This window comes from Zootoca vivipara, chromosome 11 (genome assembly GCF_963506605.1).
Source record: "Zootoca vivipara chromosome 11, rZooViv1.1, whole genome shotgun sequence".
NCBI lineage: Eukaryota > Metazoa > Chordata > Lepidosauria > Squamata > Lacertidae > Zootoca > Zootoca vivipara.
The window spans coordinates 29152534-29173681 of NC_083286.1; the positions used below are offsets into that span (position 1 = coordinate 29152534).

Genomic DNA, 21148 nt, shown 5'->3' on the forward strand with positions numbered 1-21148 from the left:
GACAACAGTTCAAATGATTATACTGTACATTAAAAACAAAAAACAAGAGAAGGTGTCAAAACAAATAACTGCCATGAAAGAAAACAGCAAGGTGATGCCCCCAGGGACTCTCTCTAGAGAGAAATAAGCACTATGTGTTTCTTGTTTAAACCCACTCATTTTTGAAGGTAAGCCAAGAGTGGGGCAACAAAGATTTGAATTTATCATAACAGTGAGCAAAGAGGCCTTGGATGGACCAGATTTTGATGTACCTTCTGTCCACCCCGCTCTAGATCTCCTCTTACCATTATTTCCTAACAGTCTACTAGGAGGAGGTGGGACTATTAAAACAGACCCCCTCCCTCCCAGCAGCAGCAGCTTGCTCTCTGCAAGGCTCTCTCAAGTCAAGCAGAGAAAGCTGCTTTCTAAATTCTCCTCCAGAATCATGTCTGATTCATGATCAGCTTCGGGGCTTGTTTTTCAAACCAGGCAAGCTTTGGGCTTGTACAGATGGCAATTTTTTCGGAGCAACAACAACAGCTTTGTTTCTCACTCCTCCTTGCTCTGATCCAGCATTGTTGCTGTGAGATCAATAGATACATGGTGGCAATTGGGCAATGGAGGAGATGGGGATGCAGTCCTGCTCCAGGGCAGGTACTCTTGTTGTGGGAACAAAGATTGCTCATTTATTTGTTTTATGCACATCATGGAACAACAGGCAGGAACCAGGCTCAAATCTGGCACTTTCTGTTTGTTTGTTAAACAGGGCTACATGACAGCTAGCAAGGAAAACATGGAGACATTCAACCAGGGGAGTGGGGAGATAAAATGTGCATTGCAAAACCGTGCCAAAATGTGTGTGAACATAGTCGGCAGAAAATTGTGCATCTTGTTACCAATGAGGCTATGAGCATTCTCCAACAGATGCCCTCAAGACAGCAATACAACAAAGCTGCGTCCACACACACAATGTTAAAAGCAATGGCACATAAGGACACAGAGTGAGGTTTGTTGGATGAGACCAAAGGCTCGTCTAGTCCAGCATTCTGTTTCCCACAGTGGCCCAGCAGATATCTATGCAAAGCCTCACAAGTAAGACTCATTCAACTGTTTCTTAACAACTGGCATACAGAGGCATACACCTGGAGGGAACATAAAGTCATCGTGCCTAGTAACCATTGAAAGCCTGTTTTCCTATGAATTTCTAATTCTCTTTTAAGCTGCCACAGTCACCCCAAAATAAGCAGAGGGGAATTGTAAAAAATTTTTGAAAGGGAAGGCAGTCAAATATTTCCAGTCTTTTGGGATGTTCTTAAAAAGCACAATAGAAGACTCAGCTAGAAAGTGTATGCAGCATCAGGAAAGGTACCACCACAGCCAAGAAGATTCCAGTATGGTCGAGGAGGGCTAACAGCAAAGGTTTCTGTCACTCACAGTTTCCTTCTGAAAACAGAAGCTCCAAATAAGGAGAATAAAAAGGAGCAGAAACTTTGGCAAAAGAATTGCAAGCAGCAAAAAGGAATGCAAAGAAAGAATGTGAGGTGCACATCACTAAAAAGATAAAAAAAGAGGGACAACACAATACGGTAAGTTAGAAGGAGCATATCAGCATACAGCTGGATCTTTGGATGACAAGGGAGTAAAAGGAGATTGCAAAGAAGATGAATACATTATTCGCATCTGTCTACACAGCAGAAGTTGTGGGGCAGATCCTTGCACCTGAACTAACTTTATTGGGAAGGGACTCTAAGAAACTGGGACAAATAGTGGTGACTAGAGACAAAGTCCTAGGCCTTATTTGCCACTGTGCTAAAGCTTTTGATTAGAGTCCCAGAAATGGGATTTTCAAGTGAGTATTGTGTATGATTATACTAGTATTGGGCATGCTATCGAAGCCTGCCTTTTGACCTCCCCCTCCCACTGCAAGATTTGCACATATTTCCACTTTGGGAGGTGATTGCCCTAAAAAGCAATATAGAAATTTCTTAAGCAACAATAAAGCATAGTATTGGTGGTGGGTGCACCAAAAGTGAAGCAGGCAGGACCAAAACATACACATGCATGCCGCTGTATTCCTCTTTCTCTTACACACACACACACCTTATTCTAATACATATTTGCATACACTCCTCCCCATTCCTCACACCAAACACTCAGCTCAATTGACTTTTGTGCTGCAGAACAAGGCTCTCTGTTGGCTCCACATCTTGACCTGAAACTACCTACACTGAGGATGCTGCAGTTTTTACCAACAGGTCTTACCAGCCAGTATGATTTTACAGTGGTACCTTGGGTTAAGAACTTAATTCGTTTTTAACCCGAAACTGTTCTTAACCTGAGGTACCACTTTAGCTAATGGGGCCTCCCACTGCCGCCACTGTGTAATTTCTGTTCTCATCCTGAAGCAAAGTTCTTAACCCGAGGTACTATTTCTGGGTTAGCGGAGTCTGTAACCTGAAGCGTCTGTAACCCGAGGTACCACTGTATTGGCCAAGCATATGACAATCAGTGAGCTAAGAAACTCTCAGTAAACAATATACACAAACAAAGAGTGCACATCTCAAAGATCAAAATGATGCAGAAGAGAAAGGCAACACATGCGAGGAAGAGGAGCACATTTTGAAGAGTGAAGCAGATGGCTATGATCACACAACTTAATTTGTACAGATTCTTGGGTTTAAGAAGCTTGAAAGCTTTAAATGAAAGGACTTTTAAGTGCAGACACAATAGAAAGGCAAGTTTTCAATGCAAAATGAATTTTTTTTAAAAATGGTGTCCCTCCTTTAATTAGGGCAAGATGCAGAAGAACCCAAAGGTCCCTAAGCTGCTTAAGCAAGTATGATTCAAAAGGACACATAATAAAGAATAGTGAGTGCACTTTTTGGAAGATCTGGGGCAATCAATTGGTTAAGACAAAAGCAACGGTTTCTCTCTTAATCTAACCATGCCAGTGCTTGAAATGTAGGTCAAAATTTGATGGGATTAAGCAAATTTATGGGTTGACTTCAGGCCTTGACAGGGCAAAAGAACTTAATCACTGTGTAACTAACTGCTGAAGATATACTGAGAATGTGCAAATGAAAGGCTACTTTCCAGGCTTAAATCTTGGGCCAGTTCTTCTTCCTTTCTCCTTTCCAGCTAGTTCCATGCCTGAAGGCAAATGTCTTCACCTTGGACTTCTCTTTGATGTAGTGCGACTAGTGGAACAACATATTTTTATGGCTATCTGGGAGCAATGGTGTAATTTATCTCAAGTTGTTCCATCAGCAAAGGGTCAGGGAGTCAGAGAGTCAGACAAGGCCTAAGTTTCATGATCTCTTCGGGAAAATGATATTAGCAAGTTTTCAATCTGATATTTTCTATTTCATTCTTGTTGTCGTGCTTGTTATTATTTAGTTTCCTGTTCTAAGCTGCGAGGTTACTTTGATAGCAAGCTTATAAAAATATTTGTTTCCTCAGCATCATTAAAGTATCTGCATTCCTTAGTATACCACTTAGATGAACCTTCCTCCACATCATGAATGGTTTCTTTTGCTGCTATTGAAATTAATGCACCTAACTTAGTTTGTTAATTTTAATGGGTTTATTCTGAGCAAAATATAGCTTTATATCAGCCTGTTTGTCCAAAGCACTAGAATGCCTAAAGAGAAAATGTGCCTAAAAGAATAGCTGTGTTGTATCTAGACACGGGTAGGCAAACTAAGGCCCGGGGGCCGGGGCCGGCCCAATCGCCTTCTAAATCCGGATGGTGGACGGTCCGGGAATCAGCTTGTTTTTACATGAGTAGAATGTGTCCTTTTATTTAAAATGCATCTCTGGGTTATTTGTGAGGCATAGGAATTCGTTCACCCCCCAAAAAAATATAGTCCGGCCCCCCACAAGGTCCAAGGGACAGTGGACCGGCCCCCTGCTGAAAAAGTTTGCTGACCCCTGGTGTAAACTAAAAACACCTAGGATTAAACTTCTGCCCTATCTTGGTCATTTGTTAAATAATCCCCCTCCCCAATTCCACATTTGCTTTTTTAAAAAGTAACCTCACAAGTTGGTTATTTACAGCACATTTCAATTAAAGCACTCTTAATATTAATAATGATTGAGTTATTAATTCTGCCATCAAAAATTAGAACTCAGTGGGCTATTTTGACTGCACACAACCAACCACCGCTGCTCCTACGGTACATTTAGCAGCAACCTACAGTAGCAAATATTACTGTTATTACCAGCCCTTTCTGAAAGCTGTATGAACCAAGAATAGCAGCATGAGACAAACCCTTCATATCTGAGGTGTATGTGAATGTGAGGAGGTGGAACAACCACAGCAATTTTGGGTTCTGTCACTGTGGAAACCATTCTCTGGCTGACTGGCAAAATGCTGCAAATGAAACTTTTTTTTAAAGACCAACGGTAAAAGGAAAGGGATAATTTAAGGAAGAAATGCTACAGTTCTTTCATAGACAAGTTGTCCCTCAGAGCTTATTCTTTCCTCACAGACCCCTAAGTGCAAGGCTGCTAAAAATGCTTCTTTATGATTACATAATGGTAGTGTCATTATGTTTGAATGGCCCACTCATCAAAAACAGGCTTGGCCATGTGGAGAATCTCTATACACCAATGCTACACATTGCCATGGATCACTAGCATTGATATTCCCCATGAGGTGCATATCTTTTTAGTGTTACATCACCTGTATGAAGTCACCACACCCCCAAGTGGAAGCCGTTCCAGTGGCCTACTACATTTATTTGCGTATGACTCTGTTCAAGACCTTTGTTCACCTTCTAAGACCCTTCTTGCAGTCCTACCACTGAGAGGCACGCACTTGGAGGGAATAAAGCAGCATCTTATTCAGTGGTGGCACCCAATTTATGGAATCACCTTCCCAGAAAGATGTGTTTAGTCCCACTGTTGCCTGCTTTCATGTTGCCACTTAAGACAGTTATGTTTCAGTGGGATTTTTCCAGTTGTTGTTTCAATTATTTCCATCTGCTCTGTAGTGTTTTAATTGTCTGCACTTTCACTGCATATCAATTTCTTTTATTGTTATGTTATTATACTGCTTTATTTTGCTTGTTGAAAGCCACTTTTATATGTAATGGCAGGCAGGACATAAATTTTACAACAAGCAAGCAAGCAAGTTCCTCATATGCATTAAATCAGTGGAATGTAGGGAAAGGACCTAATTTGGAGATAATGCTTCCTGTACTTTCTTCCAGCTCTTCGGGTCTAGAGGCCAGTCAGCAAGGGGCTACCAAGGGGCTACCAACATGGAGATTCTTTGAAACAGATTCTGCATGGTGACTGCACCATATAGCAGCCATAATATACAACTCAATGCCACCACTAGGAAGTTGCTGTAGACAGAGTTGGACCATTGGGCCATTTAGCACACTACAGGCTCTCTACAGTTGCAGGTAAGGATCATTCCCAGGTTGGTTCACATGGGGAGAAGTTTTATAGGTCAAAACAAGCATTTTGAATTGGGTCTGGAAACTAATTGGCAGCCAGGGCAGTCGGGCCAGGATGAGCATTATACATTCAAAGCATCTTGCCCCGGTAAGCAACCTGGCCACTGAATTCTGTTTTTAACTGTGATGTCAATCTATTATTTGATATGAATTTCATCCATCATTTCTTAAAGATAGCAAAGCCATTCCAAATACAAGGCAGAAAAAAACTGGATGCGTTGGCAAATGTGTGTGCATATTTGTGTATGCGTGTGTATGTTGTTTGCAAAGGGATACAAGAATCAAAGCAGGAAAGGCCTATTTTCCTTGGAAAAGACAAACTGGATTCAATTAGTCACAGAATTACTTGAGACCAAAGACATATATAGCAATCTCTTGTATTATAGAACATTAATGAAAAGCAAATAAACAAACTGGTGGTTTTGGCAACTTTTGTGGAAAAGCCACCTGCTTTGTGCATAAATCCAATAAGCTGAGGCATTAGGAAGCATAGTCTAGGATATCACTGTAATCCAAAACGATTGATTTGTCATTTAGTGCTAACCTGATTTTGCTGTTCAGCCCTGCATGTACATAAGCCTTTGTACTTCAGCTATCCCATATTTTAAAATATGTCCACATGGTGCAGTATTTTTACAAAGAGATGCTTGACGATTAATCCACATGTTTTACACAATCATCTGGAAAACCACTGAGTTTCATAGCAGCACTGGGGGGGGGGTTCTTTACAAGACACAGTACTAGACAAACAAGTAGCTCAACTTCAAAACCATTTATCACTAAAAGTTCTGATTATGCAAGATCTTCTGGATTTCCTAGATAATGCTGATCCTTCCCCTGCAAAATGCAGGATGAGGTGCATGTCTCTGTTCGATCCAGGGCTTCCTCACATTTGGAATGTGAAAGGCAGGGATGGAAAAACTATGGCCCTCCAGATATTCTTAGACTACATGTCCCATCAGCCTTGACCATTGGACCATGCTGGCTGGGGTTGATTGGGAGCTGGAATCCAGCCACATTTGGAGAGCCACAGGCGCTCCATCTTTAATCCTATGAATTAGGTTATAGCAGCTGATCCAAGGCCACTCAATAAGTTTCATGAGGATTTGAATCCAGATTTCCAGTCGAAGTCCAGCAGTCTAATCAACAGGGTCTCAAATTCTAGAGCAGGATTGGGCCACGTTTTCCACCCTGTCATAAACAACAGTACTGGAAACTTTTCCAGTGAATTTGGAGTGTGCTGCAGGGGGTGCCAAAAGGGAGGAGGAAATGAAGTTGTTACTGGGAGCAAGGGAGATATGCAACATTTTGCGGGGAAGTGGGGGACTTACTAATAAAATGGTGGTGCCATTTCAATTTTCTGTCTTTTCCAGAAATACCTTAATGATTTGAGACCTCCTACAAGCCACAGGGAATTTAAGTGATTTTATAAAATATAGTGGGGGGTTTTATACACACCGTAAATATAGATATATAACACAATAGGGTCAGTATCAATTGGCTCCTAGCTTAAAAAGGCAGAGGAGGATAAAAGGGGAAGAAAATCAAGGTGCTTCTAAGTCTGCCATTTATGCCTCAGTAATGAAAAATTTCCATGTCACTTTGGCAACAGCAAAACAACAAATGTGAAGATTTAAACCACTAATAAACTGATGGTACAAGCTGGTTTGGAGCTCTTTCTTTCTTTCTTTTTTTAATCCAGCTGACCTTTGTCAAGGCAAACAAGGAACACTTGACATTTTAGTCAAAATAAGTAACACATAATGATCTTTTAGTTGTGGTAAGCTCCAATTGTTGCACAACTCTTTTGTTGCAAACCCATACTCACACATGAAGAATCCAGAAAATAGTTTCCTAACAAAGTGCTTATAAATCATTCCGTTTGGAGCCTTTATCTGACTAATGGCAATTTCTAGGTAGTGAGGGGGTGGATCTATTTCTACGAAGGTTCTGTATCAATCAAGTTTGAATCAAGTGAACATTTAAAAAGACATATCCACCATCTTAGCTTTCACCCATCTGCTCTGGTAAAAAGAAACTGTAGCATTGCCACATTATAATTTACATTACAAAAATTGCAATAGATTAGTTGTTGCCAACATTTGCACCATGATCAAGTCTGCTTAAATAACTCAGATGGCATCTATCTATCCTAACCAAAAGCTGCGTCCCGACAGGGATAATTTTCCTCACTTGTAGTGGCACTTTCTGGAATTCCATTCATGTGCTCTGATTACAGTATAATTGGCCCATTCTTAGATTTATTCTGTTTTATCACCAGATTTCATTTCACTTCTTCCATTCTTTCTTTTTCAAACAATGTGGGTGAGTGGTACTCAGAACAGCACTTGAAATTCTGAAATTTGACCATGTTCCAATCTAAACCACATACTGTTTCTGTTGTGCAGTGTTCCTTTTTCTGTAAAAGCTATGCATCTGTGTGAGGGACAGGGGATATCGCGAAGTCTTCTACAGACTTCAGCACTGTAAATACGCAGCACCAATAAAAGAATAAAATGCAGAGCTGCGTAGCGTCGTTACTCTGAAGTAGCCCACTCCGGCCACTGTGACAATCTGCAAAGGAACAATGTAGACTATTCGTAGTTTACTAATTTGATATAACTCTTCTGAAAGAAAAATGAAATGGCTTACCCAAAAGTATTTAGCATATTCTTTCTGTATCTCACACTTTTGTTCTCAACAGATATTAATGCAGAGCAGGCAAAAAAACAAACAAAACCCAACCATATTGAGAAACAAAAGTTATCAGGGGAAACAGCTATGGTGTTGGGAATTTTTGTATTTAGTCTAGTAACTAGAGGGGAACAAGATAATGAATTAGGTGGAAAAAGTGGATATTTCGGCCAATTTATTTCAATGACTGATTGTGAGTTCTGGTATTAGGAGAGGGGGAGATAATATTCTATTTATTGTCTCCAGTCCATATGGGTCGTAACTTTATAAAGCTTGTTCATAGGAATGGGGAATATGTGGCCCGCCAGATATTATAGGACTCTATTATTGGCGCTGGCCAAAGTACATTGCTGGCTGGGCAGATGTGGGTTAGAGTCCAACAACATCAGGAGAGCACCCAGTTGGGGAAGGCTGCTCTAACTACCACACCTAATTGGCAGATTATTGTCATCAAGCCTTGGTTCTGATCTCCGAAAGGTGTATTGCCAACCATCAAAGCTGGAAATAGAATGGTGGACTTAATCTGATCACACAAGGTAACAGTTATGGTCTTCAGATGCTTCCAGCTGCAGCTTTTAAGAATGAATCATCTTAGTTCTATCGCACAGTGAAACAAAAGTGCAGAAAGGTTCACTCTAACCTTTCGGAAAAATTAATTTGTGAATCAATATTTTCCTCTTTGCTGAGTTGTTTTATGGCCAGTGGTGGTATTATGGCCACTGACGAACGTTTTCATCACTGAAATGTTAAGTGCCAGAAAAGCTGAAGAGAGATAGGCGTGGGAGAGCTGTAATGCGATTAGGTGTCCCCCCCCCCCAACACACAACTGCTGCTGAGAGCTGGCCAATGCCAAATTTAGAAGTAATTATTAGATTTGCCTCTTAATTAGGGAAGATTTTTGGAACGCTATCAAATAAAATAAAAAAGAGGACTACAGACAGCATTGTTTTACTGCCCTTAGCTAGCAGAGAACATCACTTGCGGGTTAAATGGCATTAGGGTAGCACATAAAAAGTTCCCTTTTCAGCATGTGTGTAATGCACAGAAAAAGGAAGCTGCTGTTATGCTGTGGCCCATTCAATGCAAATCAAAAGCGTTACAGGAAACTTCAGCATCACTAAGCTACTATTAAGAATTGTGTAAAAGAGCAATATTCAATATTCATTAATGAGGACAACAGTGTAATGAAGAACAGAAAGAAGGTGAAGACCTCTCCCCTCCTTTCTAGAACTGTATCTGAGTGAGCTGACTCAGGACGCATTATCTGAAAATGCCCCAGACCTATAATGCTGAAATTCAGTAGCTGCTGCCACTACACTGTGGTAGCCAGTGTTTGTATAGTGGTTAAGACAGGTAGACCACTAATCTGGGGAACTGGGTTCGCATCTCCGCTCCTCCACATGCAGCTGCTGGGTGACCTTGGGCTAGTCACACTTCTCTGAAGTCTCTCAGCCCCAGCCACCTCACAGGGTGTCTGTTGTGGGGGAGGAGGGGAAAGGAGATTGTTAGCAGCTTTGAGACTCCTTCGGGTAGTGATAAAGCGGGATATCAAACCCAAACTCTTCAAACTCTAGCTAAACACACACACACACACACACACACACACACACACACACACACACACACACAGGTTCCATAACCACTTCCTGGGTGGTCAAGTTTCTTTCACAATAATCTAATTATTTGCCTTCCTCCTTCTGTCTTCTTCCAAGTTCTGCCTTTCTACATCACCTCGCACTTTACAACCACTGTTGTTGTTTAGTCATTTAGTCGTGTCCAACTCTTCGTGACCCCATGGACCAGAGCATGCCAGGCACTCCTGTCTTTCACTGCCTCTCACAGTTTGGTCATGTTGGTGGCTTCGACAGCACTGCCCAACCATCTTGTCCTCTGTCATCCCCTTCTCCTTGTGCCCTCCATCTTTCCCAACATCAGGGTCTTTCCCAGGGAGTCTTGTCTTCTCATGAGGTGGCCAAAGTATTGGAGCCTCAGCTTCAGGATCTGTCCTTCCAGTGAGTACTCAGGGCTGATTTCCTTCAGAATGGAGGGGTTTGATCTTCTAGCAGTCCATGGGACTCTCAAGAGTCTCCTCCAGCACCATAATTCAAAAGCATCAATTCTTCTGTGATCAGCCTTCTTTATGGTCCAGCTCTCACTTCCATACATCACTACTGGGAAAACCACCTACTGTATATTATTCCACATCAGGGCCTTGGGAAACAACCATCTAGGCTTTCCTACCACATCTCATTGCACTATCTAGTCATAGGCAGTGACTCACATGAGCCTGTTCAACAATATCCACTGCAGGGACTGGCCTTAGTTTTGTTTTCTGTTCTATGAATCACAGTATCATAGAGTTGTAAAAGACCCTGAGGATAATCTAGTCCAAACCCCTGCAAAGCAGGAACATGCAGCTGCCCCTTATGGGGACTGAACCTGAACCTTGGCATTATCAGCACCATGCTCTAACCTACTGTGCTACATCATATGCCATTACTAAACTCAATTTATGTATCAACACAAACTTGAATACAGGTTGATAAGGAGAAAGGAACACACTTCTACAGCGCCATAGGCAAATCAGTTTATTTGCAGTTTTGCATATGTTTGTGCATTAAGTCTGTTCCGTCCCAGTTCCATGTTACTATAAAAATAGCCTTGCCTGATCAGAGCAAAGGCCTGTCTAGTCTTGCATATTATTTCCTACAGCAGCCAACTAGAAACCTTCAGGAAGTCCACAAGCAAGACATGAGGATAACAACCCATTCCCATGGTTGTTCCTCAGTAACTGGTATTCATACAACCATAATGACTTTATCGATAGCCTTCTTTTACATGCATGTCCAATCCTCTTTTAAAGCCATCAAAGTTACCACAAATTGCCCCTACATGTACTTTCTATGAAGCTGAATTTGGGGCAATCCTCCATTCTCCTTCAGCCCCCTGCACTCCACCCCATTTGGTTGAGCAGCGTACCCCAATCTCCCAGATAGGCTTTCTGTGAGCACAGATTGGTGCAGGGGTGGGGAAACATTCCTTCTGTGAACTTCCATTCACTTATATTAGGATCCAAGCCAATGGGAATGTAGGGATTACATTTCAGAGAGTTGCCTGTTGTTAATCTCTCTCTCTCTCTCTCTCTCTCTCTCTCTCTCTCTCTCTCTCTCTCTCTCTCTCTCTCTCTCTCTTGTTATTTGGCTCTTACTTCCTTCACATCCTCTTAATGGCATTAAGTAGCACCTGTTGCAAAGGTACCAGAGACATGAAACTAGTAACTGTACTGGGCGTTATTGATTGACAGCTGGCACTGGGCAAATGGAAGCATTTGGAAGAGAGTGGGAGATAGGAGATATAAATGGTAAAACCGAGAAAACTGGATCATGATTGGCATGAAAGGAAGGGCTGGAATCTGCAGATGGGAGTCTAGTGGCAATGCATGGACAGCATAAAACAGCATAAGTCTCAAAGGATTGTGAACATTATTGTAACTTGTTGCTATTACATATTGCTAAATGTTGCTTTATTCATCTGGCTCCCTCTCCAGAAACAGTTAAGGCAGAGATAAAAGCTTTAAAAGACACTCTGGAGACTGGATATTTGTGTCACATCTATTTTGCAATGTACTATTTTCAGCTTGGAATAAGCTTTCCTGTGCTAACTATATCCCTGGAGTTCACTCTACCTGTCACTAATCAGTGATATGTAAAATACAGCAGTGTTTTGAAAAAAATAGTCCTGTTACTAAATTTAAATTGTGGTTAATAACCTGGGCTACTCGTTCTGCATCCCATTTTCTGTTTATAAATATGCACTGCCTGCTTCTGGACATGAACCATAGTGTTACAGGAAGAAGTCTCAGGCTTGCTTGTCTTCCTCCTCTTCTGGTGAGCCAAGAGGGAGAGACTGGAAGCTTCCATTTTCATATTCGATGAACCACAGTTTGTGATTAATCCTAGCTATGGTTAGCTGAAACAAATCAATTTCATTGGCTTGTTTTATCATTAACAGTTAGCTCTAGCTGGAAGAAACTGCAAGCTGCAGTTAAACTAAAATGGAAATGAAGGCAAGAATGCAAGCTCAGTGCTCACTATGGTTTGTTCTCAGAACACTGAACTATGGTTTAACATTATGTCTAAACTAGGCCACCAGGGACCCAGGTGGCGCTGTGGTTAAACCACTGAACCTAGGGCTTGCTGATCAAAAGGTCGGCGGTTCGAATCCCTGTGACGGGGTGAGCTCCCGTTGCTTGGTCCCAGCTCCTGCCAACCTAGCAGTTCGAAAGCACCTCAAAATGCAAGTAGATAAATAGGAACCGCTACAGAGGGAAGGTAAACAGCGTTTCCATGTGCTGCTCTGGTTTGCCAGAAGCGGCTTTGTCATGCTGGCCACATGACCTGGAAGCTGTACGCCGGCTCCCTCGGCCAATAATGCGAGATGAGCGCGCAGCCCCAGAGTCGGTCAAGACTGGACCTAATGGTCAGGGGTCCCTTTACCTTTACCTTTACCTAAACTAGGCCATTAGTCAGGAGTCCCACGGAGATTGGAATTGCTCAGAGGGCTAGGAGGAATGGGATAAGGATGTAGAATGGGAGCAACAGGATCCTAGAGAGGGGCCCAGAGAGTTGGGAGACTACTACCAGACACTCTGAGGATCTCATCAGTGGTACTCCTGTCCACCTGCAACTTGGTGGATGGAAGGGTGAGGTCCACATCACCTGAATGGCACAGGCATCATTTCACAGATAGCCACTGTAGGGAAGCTACTAGAGGTTGGCAGGGCCAGTTAGAGAGCTCCCTCTGTTCAATCCCCCTCCCCTCCCCCAAACTCATGAAAAAGATGTTTGGAGCTTCAAAGATGAGGGTACTTTTCATTTTGCAAAAGTGCTGTGGGCACCAGAGGGACATGGCATAACAAAAAATGGCTGTTACATTAAACATGATTGACAAAGGAGTGTCAGGCCTAATGAGCACAGCAACTCATCTCCACTAGGTCTTGTCCCCATGAAGCAATTGCTGAGACTGTAGGTCCCTGCCTCCCCATTCCCTTGGCTCTGAGCCTTCTTCCCTTGGTGGCTCTCCCAGCTGGCTCCTCCCACCATTCTTCTGTGTCCAACTAGTCCATGACATCAGGTGCCCATAAATGGAAAAGAGAGCATCTACATCAGCCACTGCCACACCCACTCACAGAAATAGAAGGTGATTGTACTTTTCCTCTGTTCAGAATAGATGGAAAGGTGGGTGTCTGTCCTGGCATTCAATAAAATGTGGTCATGTTTAAGGAGGGGCGATGTTCAGTGTAGGTGAGACCGAGCCAGTGCAAACAGGAACTGAGTGAGAAGAGCAAATGGTCTTTTGTGCACTGCGGATTTTTAAAGGGATATTCACCAAGATTTCCCCAGGGCACCACAGTGGGCATTGGTGGGCATACTGGCACCTGCAGGCACTGTGTTGACAACCCCAGTATGGTTGTAAGTCTAGTATTTTCCTAGCTGTGGTTGCTAAAAAGCAGCTGATCCCTCAGTGTTATTTTAAGAATCTGTCCTTAAGCCACATATGCCAGGAAGAGATCCAGACATTACAATGGGTACTTGCAAGTACTTTGACAATCAGGCTCCACATGTAAACTTTCTTAATTCTGCCGTCAGATTTTTATCTTTTAAAACCCATTTTTAATATTTAAACACTAACCCCATAGAAATCAATGGGATTTCTGGTGCATATTATTTTATTCTGCTTCATATATTTTTCCATGGTTATTCTAATTAAAAAAAATACTTTGCCACTCCCAGGCTATAGTTCCTGTTTCAGTTCATCATCTGGTGTGACAGCAAACTTCATCTACACTAAAAGAAATGTAGGATGTAGCTGTAAATCTCTTCTTTTTCTTCTGCTGTTTGCACCAACCTATGTCCTCAAACCATCATATACCACATTATCATACATGTATATAGACATCTCTCACATGCTGGATGGTGAGTTAAGAGAGGAACTTGAGCTGCATTTTATTAAAATGCCACTACAACCAGCTCTGAGTATTGCCAGTGTTTTAAGTTTGTAGATACCCCAAGTTGTCTTTTCTCTCCTCTGTATTCAAAGTTTGGACTAGGCACACTACAGTAAAAAAGTGCTTGGTTTTCAGCTAAAGTGAGTAAGGAAGAAAACTAACTTACCTGAAGGCAGTTGAAAATGACAAAGAAGACCAGCATCCATAGATGTCTATAAGCCATGTGCAGTCCTCCCCATAGCCATGTAACGGAAATGAGGGCAAACAGGTATAAAACCAGCGGGATTTCTAGAAACAATTACAACAGGGGAATTTATCAGCTTTGTTAAAAAAAAATTTTTTTGTAAAGTTTCAGTCTTGAACCTGTAGGTAGAGATGTTTCTAAGTTCTCAACGTCTTCTTTGAACATCAGAATTACATAACAAGGGCAATCAATATAGCGGTGACTGGGAAATTTCTGAATCTGCCCTTTCCTGCTTTCGGTCAGCTTTTGAGGAGAGGCATGAGAACGAGAGCACCATCTGCTGACTAATTCATCCCAAAGGCTGCCAAGCAAGATCTGGAATGATGTATCTGGCAGCAAACAGTGGGTGTCAGTGGGTGCCGCTCTCTTATGAAACACATGGGGGGAAATTACTGCATTTCAGGGAGGACAAAGCATGTTAGGCCTCTATAAAAGCAGGTTGAGTCAGCAAACATTGGCTTTCCAAATAATCGAAGTGCTGATGAGGGCATGGGAGAATTCGGAGGAAGAAAAAAAAAAAGAATTTAGCATTTAGATGAGCAAACAAATTCCTTAAATTCCACGAAAAGACTGATTAGGTGATGCCAGATTGATCTTTGGTATTGACATTGCACTCACAATGGATGGCAAAGTCCGTATTTGCTCAGTTTTGTACCTTTCAAAATGTACAGTTGTTCTGCAAAGCATTGCCCTTTCTCCACATTATTAATTAATGCCCCTTCAGCAAAACGGACAAACGAGTGACGAGAACAGGAACACAGTAGCTTATCCGGTCTCCCAAGCTCACGTGCCTTTGCTTGATGCAAAAGATAAATCCTATATTAAGGCAGGTAGCTGACAGCATGGACAGCTTCCAGCCAGGCAAGGAATAGCTGCTTAAAGGATTGCAGTACAATTGCCTTCATCACCATCATGGCCCTGATATTTGTAAAAACCAATGTCAGTTTCTATTCACAAAGCAGGGGGGCTGCTTGAAGCAACAGGACAGGTGGAATGAAGGCAGGTGGTAAATGCTAACCATGTTTCTCCGAAAATAAGACACCGTCTTATATTTATTTTTCCTCAAAAAACAAACAAACCCCACTATGGCTTATTTTCAGGGGATGTCTTATTTTTTTCCTCCTCCTCCTGCCGCGGCCAGCATTGCTGCTGCGCCTATCACCATGTCTTGTTTTCGGGGTATGGCTTATATTCCTTGAATGCTTAAAAATCCTGCTACGGCTTATTTTATGGCTACGTCTTATTTTTTTGGAGAAACAGGGTATGTAAGTTTCTCCATCCAAGCACTTTTAATGCTGCAATCCTATACCTACTTGCCTGCACCACTGAAGTCAACAGTACTTTAGAAAAAGCATGTACAGAATTATGCCGTAAGTTTGGTTTTAATAAACTTACGGGGTAGAATTCAATGATGTGCTATCTCAGCTTGCCAGATGAACAATGCTTTCTCCCTTCTCCCTGAACACTGTTCTGGTTGTTTTCTTGACCCACCCCAGCCAAGTTCTTTTTTGGGGGGGGCTGAGGGGTAAATGGGGGAAGGAGAGGTAGGAAATGCCTGCAGCACAAATGAAAGCCCTTGCACAGGTCTCTTTCAACTCACTCTTCTCTCTCTCTCTCTCTCTCTCTCTCTCTCTCTCTCTCTCTCTCTCTCACACACACACACACACACAGGCATACACTGGAACGGTCCTTCTTGTCCTTATTACCAATAAACAGGCACGAAGTTCCATCTGACATGGAGGGGCTCATCACGTGTGCATGACATCACACGTGCGACACACATGTGATGTCACACAGGTCGGGAGGAGCCCGCAAGGCACGCTGCTGCCACAGTGAGGCCTGGCAAGGCCCAGCCCCAGCCCCACATACTTTGCACATACAGCCCCACATACTATGACAAGAAATATTCCTGGCAGGGCAGTCACATTAGCAGGCTATTCTTTCACTGGTTAAGGAAGAACTCCAGAGTTCACCCCAACCTGTAGCCAGAAAGTTCTGCAGTATCTAAGACAGGCATCCCCAAACTTTGGCCCTCCAGATATTTTGGACTACAATTCCCATCTTCCCCGACCACTGGTCCTGTTAGCTAGGGATCATGGGAGTTGTAGGTCAAAACATCTGGTGGACCGCAGTTTGGGGATGCCTGATCTAGGGCCTCTCAGAAATCATCTAAGCGGTCACAGGACTATATCCTTTGAGATGTTTTCTTGCTTATTTTCACAGTAAACCAGATTTACATTGTAATTAATTGCAGTATTACCGGTATGTGCCTTAGACTTTTTCAAACATCTGCCTACCCAATATTGATACCCAATATGGAAAAATGGATCATCTTAGTCAAAGATTTAAATGGATGTGTCCTTAAAAGGCCCATACAGAAACAGGATACAACCAACTTTATTCGCACTATGGTTAGACCCATCCCAAATTCCTGCCAGCCAGGCAAGTGGAAGGTGTTTTCTTCCCAGGAAATTGTGTCTTATATGATTAAAGTAGTTATCTGCTGTTTGGTGTTAATTTGCATTCATGCTCTTTGCTTCCATTTTTCACTTTAAACGTGAACATCATACTAAGTCACTGTCTTATGAAATGAGAAATTAACACAATATATTGAAAACAATTAAGAAGCAGCAATGCACAAAGTACTGGAGTGTTTTGTTTTGTCTGAATGGTTGAGCCTAAAAAGCAAAACAATATAGAAAATTTGTGCAAGTTTGGCCATCTCTTTCAGACTTCTGTTTATGCAGCTTTGAAAGTTGGACCGAGGGGGGGGGGAGGGAGAACGCATAAACTAATAAAGCTATCATGCTTAGGCATAATGAGGAAAAAAAGGATGAGTAAGCTAACATTTGGCATAGGTTTGAGCTGAAGTTAAGTATAGGAAAGGGTTGGGGGAGAACTTGCACAGTCATTCCATGGGAGCTGGGTGTGTGTTGGAGGCTGCAAACCACTGCATGGGTGGCAGATAATCCATTGCCTGCTTTTCCAATCATGGACTCCTTTCCTGGCCAGCCTTTGTGTGAGATCATAAATTCTACAACAGGTGTGTACGTAATGTCTCATTGCTCTACTCACATCCATCCCACCCCACACACATTTGAGTGGATCGGCCACAGTCCCATAGACTTGGTGAGGTACATTACTTAAAAAAAAATAATGCTTTGTTATATTAAAATGTTAAGTTCAGGCCTTGTGCAGCAAGTGGCATAATTAAAAGGTGCTGAAAGTGTGCAGAGCTTCCTGTTTTTCTCAAATCATTTGGAAGTTCAGCTCTTGTTCTATTATGTTGCAGTTTTGTCAATAACAATTGCTTCACTATGGAGTGTTTAACCTATTAATACAATGCTGAAATCCAGCCAGTTTTCAAAAAGTCAATAGCTGGCCGAGCACTCTGCAGTGACATTTTGTCCTGGCAACCCAGCATATTTTGATCAAACAAAGCCTCCAAAACAAGAACAAATAAGACTTGCTAAGCAGCTCCTGGGAAGCCTTAAAATACATGCTTTGACGAAAAGTAAGGTACTGTATTGCAGAAAAAGAAGAAGTTGTCAATAACATGTGTTTAAAGGAAACATTAGCTAGGAAATGAAAGGGTCTAACTGGCTTTGTTAACTAGATCCCAGTCTCATACGGAAACATATTGCATAGGGTGACTGAGGTCTGAGTATCAGATCAACAATCAGAACACCACTAGGAACAGTAACCACCTACAATTGCCAGGAATAAAACTCAGAAGACACAATATATCAACAGAATGGTGGAACAGTCAAGCCTTTAACAGAATAGTGTAGGTGAGGAATGTAAAATGGAAGCTTAAGTGAACATTAAATGCCATTGTTAGGACCTTGCCTGGCTGCTTTACAAATACTGTCAAACAATTAGCTCTTTATCGGACGAGAGGGATAGGAGATTCTGTTTAACTTTTCATCAGTACTATCTATGTTTTGGAAATATATGCACCAATTGACTTTTGCATGTGCAGTCCTATGAAATCTGCTACAAAAGTTCTTCACTACTTAGAAAGAAACTGCAGGACAAAGTGTTATCCTGAGTTGCAGGTGCTTACAGGACCCAGGTGGCGCTGTGGTTAAACCACTGAGCCTAGGGCTTGCTGATCAGAAGGTCGGCGGTTCGAATCCCTGTGACGGGGTGAGCTCCCGTTGCTTGGTCCCAGCTCCTGCCAACCTAGCAGTTCGAAAGCACGTCAAAATGCAAGTAGATAAATAGGAACCGCTACAGCGGGAAGGTAAACGGCGTTTCCGTGTGCTGCTCTGGTTTGCCAGAAGCGGCTTTGTCATGCTGGCCACATGACCTGGAAGCTATACGCTGGCTCCCTCGGCCAATAATGCGAGATGAGCGCGCAACCCCAGAGTCGGTCACGACTGGACCTAATGGTCAGGGGTCCCTTTACCTTTACCTTTACCTTTTATGCACATGGTTGGGAGGACAGCCTACAGAAAGTAAGGTTTCATTTTAATCTTCTGTATCTTATGAGAATTGTAGCTGGATGCTAGATCAAATTGCATTTGCTGGGGGGAAATAATGAGCACAATCCAATACAACTTAAGCATTGATTCAATGGGAGAAGTTAGCACATGTTGAGTTTCTCCCATTTCAATCACCGTGGCTTAAACAAAAGTTTTATTTTGTGGATGAAGAGGAACTAACTAGCTAACATAAATTTCCCTTTAAGGGAGACTTATCAGGATCTGCATCCAGGAGCCTTATCAAAATTACGTACAGAATTAAATATACTTAGACTAATAATTTGCTTTTATGAAAAAAATGCTTAAGAGTACTAAAGCACTGTAAATGCTTCTTTTATGTAAAAATAAAAGACTAAAAGAACACCTTTCCAAGGGGAATGTTTAGGATAATATAATGTTTTTATGGTATCAGAGCCTTCAGATGAGTAATTAAAACTAAATAATCTGCAAAGGCCATGCTACAAATGGCCCACGACATTAAGGAACAGAAGGGAAGAACGGAAAGTTCAAACTTGCTTTTACAAGCAGCAGGCATGCCCTTTCGTGGAGCACGTCACTGACAGCTCAGCTTATGCGTTAATGAATTGTGCCATGCTCGGGTGTTCCTTGCTTCAGCACCATAAGCATACTTAACAACCCAATCCTATTTATTCAGTGCCTAGTCCCACTGTGTTCAAAAGGCATTATTTCTAAATGAAAGTGCATACAATCACATCCTAAGTTATCCGATCAAGCAAATGAAACCCAACTGTCTCTACCTGAGATAGAAGCATCTGAGCCTTTTAAGCATTCCCCTAAAACTACATTTCACTTGCTAATGTATGTAAAGGTTGCCTGGGATAGCTCAGTTGGTAGAGCAGGAGACTCTTAATCTCAGGGTCATGGGCAGTGCCGGATTTACGTATAAGCTAAACAAGCTACAGCTTAGGGTCCCACTCTCTTGGGGCCCCAAAAAAATGTAAAGGAAAAAAAACCTGGATGTACATTTCCAAAATATAAGATTAAAAAACAAATAAAACAACCTACATACAGCAACAGTGTTTTGTGTTGTGTAGGCTCCTATGATGTAAGTAATGGGCCCCGCCTACTAGTCTGCTCCCTAAAATATCACTGGTTTGCTCATTTCTATATATAGGGTGTCTACATTCTACAATGTGCAAATGGCTTTAGATACCTATTAGGTCCATAAATTACCATATAGCATATATTCAACACAAAAAACAGCATGCATGCACACGAAAGCTCATACCAAAATAAAAACTTAGTTGGTGCACGGGTGTCAAACACAAGGCCCGGGGGCCTAATCCGGCCCGCCAGACCTCGTCATGTGGCCCGCGTAGCCGCCGCCGACAATAACCGCTGACAGTAGTTCTGGAGCCTGCGATTGGTCGAGGGTCAAAACCGGGGGCGGGGCTGCAGGCGGAGGCCGGGGCGGTGGAGCCGCGCTGATTGCCTTGGCCAGGGAATTTCAATTTCGAATGAGGCTGAGGGAGGCGGTGGCACAGCGGCCAGACGGGGAAGTGAGATGCAGGAGGAGGAGGAGGAAGCCCGCCGAGGAGGTAGGAAAGCCCTACAGGCGCTGCCGGCAAAGTTGGTGCCGGGACGGAGCAGCGCTGGATTTTTTTTTTGCAGGCTTTGCTGTTGTCTCCGAGAGCGAGTGAGGCGGCACTGGGGAGCCGCCGCCCGCCGCTTCCCTTCCTCTACTCGGCTGCATCCGGGAGGTGGGCGAGCGAGCGGGCGAAAGGGACGCGGAGTGAGCCTGAGGGGGAAGTAGGCGAAGCGCAACAGTCGCTCTCTTGATGGAGCCGGGTTTCTCTTCCCTCTTCCCCCGTTTTCTCCTCATAGACACTCGGGAGGGTGCCTGGCTTTTGCTCTGCCCCCCACCCCCGAGCCGCCCTTTGGCTTCTCAGTTCCGGTGGAGCTGCTCCCTGGGGGGCGGCCGGGAGGGAGGCGGCGACGACGGCATGGGTTCCTGCTCTTCCCGCTCTGTCGCCGCCACCTCTCAGCACCTCGTGATGTAGGGCTCCAGATGGAGTCGTCTCGCGGTTTGAGTAGGTGGGAGGGGAATTTTTTTTTGGGGGGGAGGTTTTCAAGCCTCCTCTGCCTGCAGTCCCGGTAGGGAGAGGCGGCGGCGAAGACGACAACAGCGCGGGTGGGGGGAAGAGCAGCTCTGAGGCGAAGATGCACGTCCGCTGGGGCTGCCGCCGCCTTCCTCCTCGGGAAATCCGCTGCCCTCCCTCAGCGCGAGGGGAAGGGACTCTGGCGCTGAGGA

The 21148-nt window shown here is 43.2% G+C and overlaps 1 protein-coding gene across 1 annotated transcript in view; it reads right to left on the reverse strand.

The window, feature by feature from the left end:
* ADGRV1 (adhesion G protein-coupled receptor V1) overlaps positions 1 to 21148 on the reverse strand; it is a 251651-nt gene that overhangs the window by 14989 nt on the left and 215514 nt on the right. Inside the window, exon 87 of the mRNA XM_035100245.2 lies at positions 14312 to 14433. Within this exon, the coding sequence (XP_034956136.2) occupies positions 14312 to 14433 (122 nt within the window). The remainder of the gene's footprint in view (positions 1 to 14311; positions 14434 to 21148) is intronic.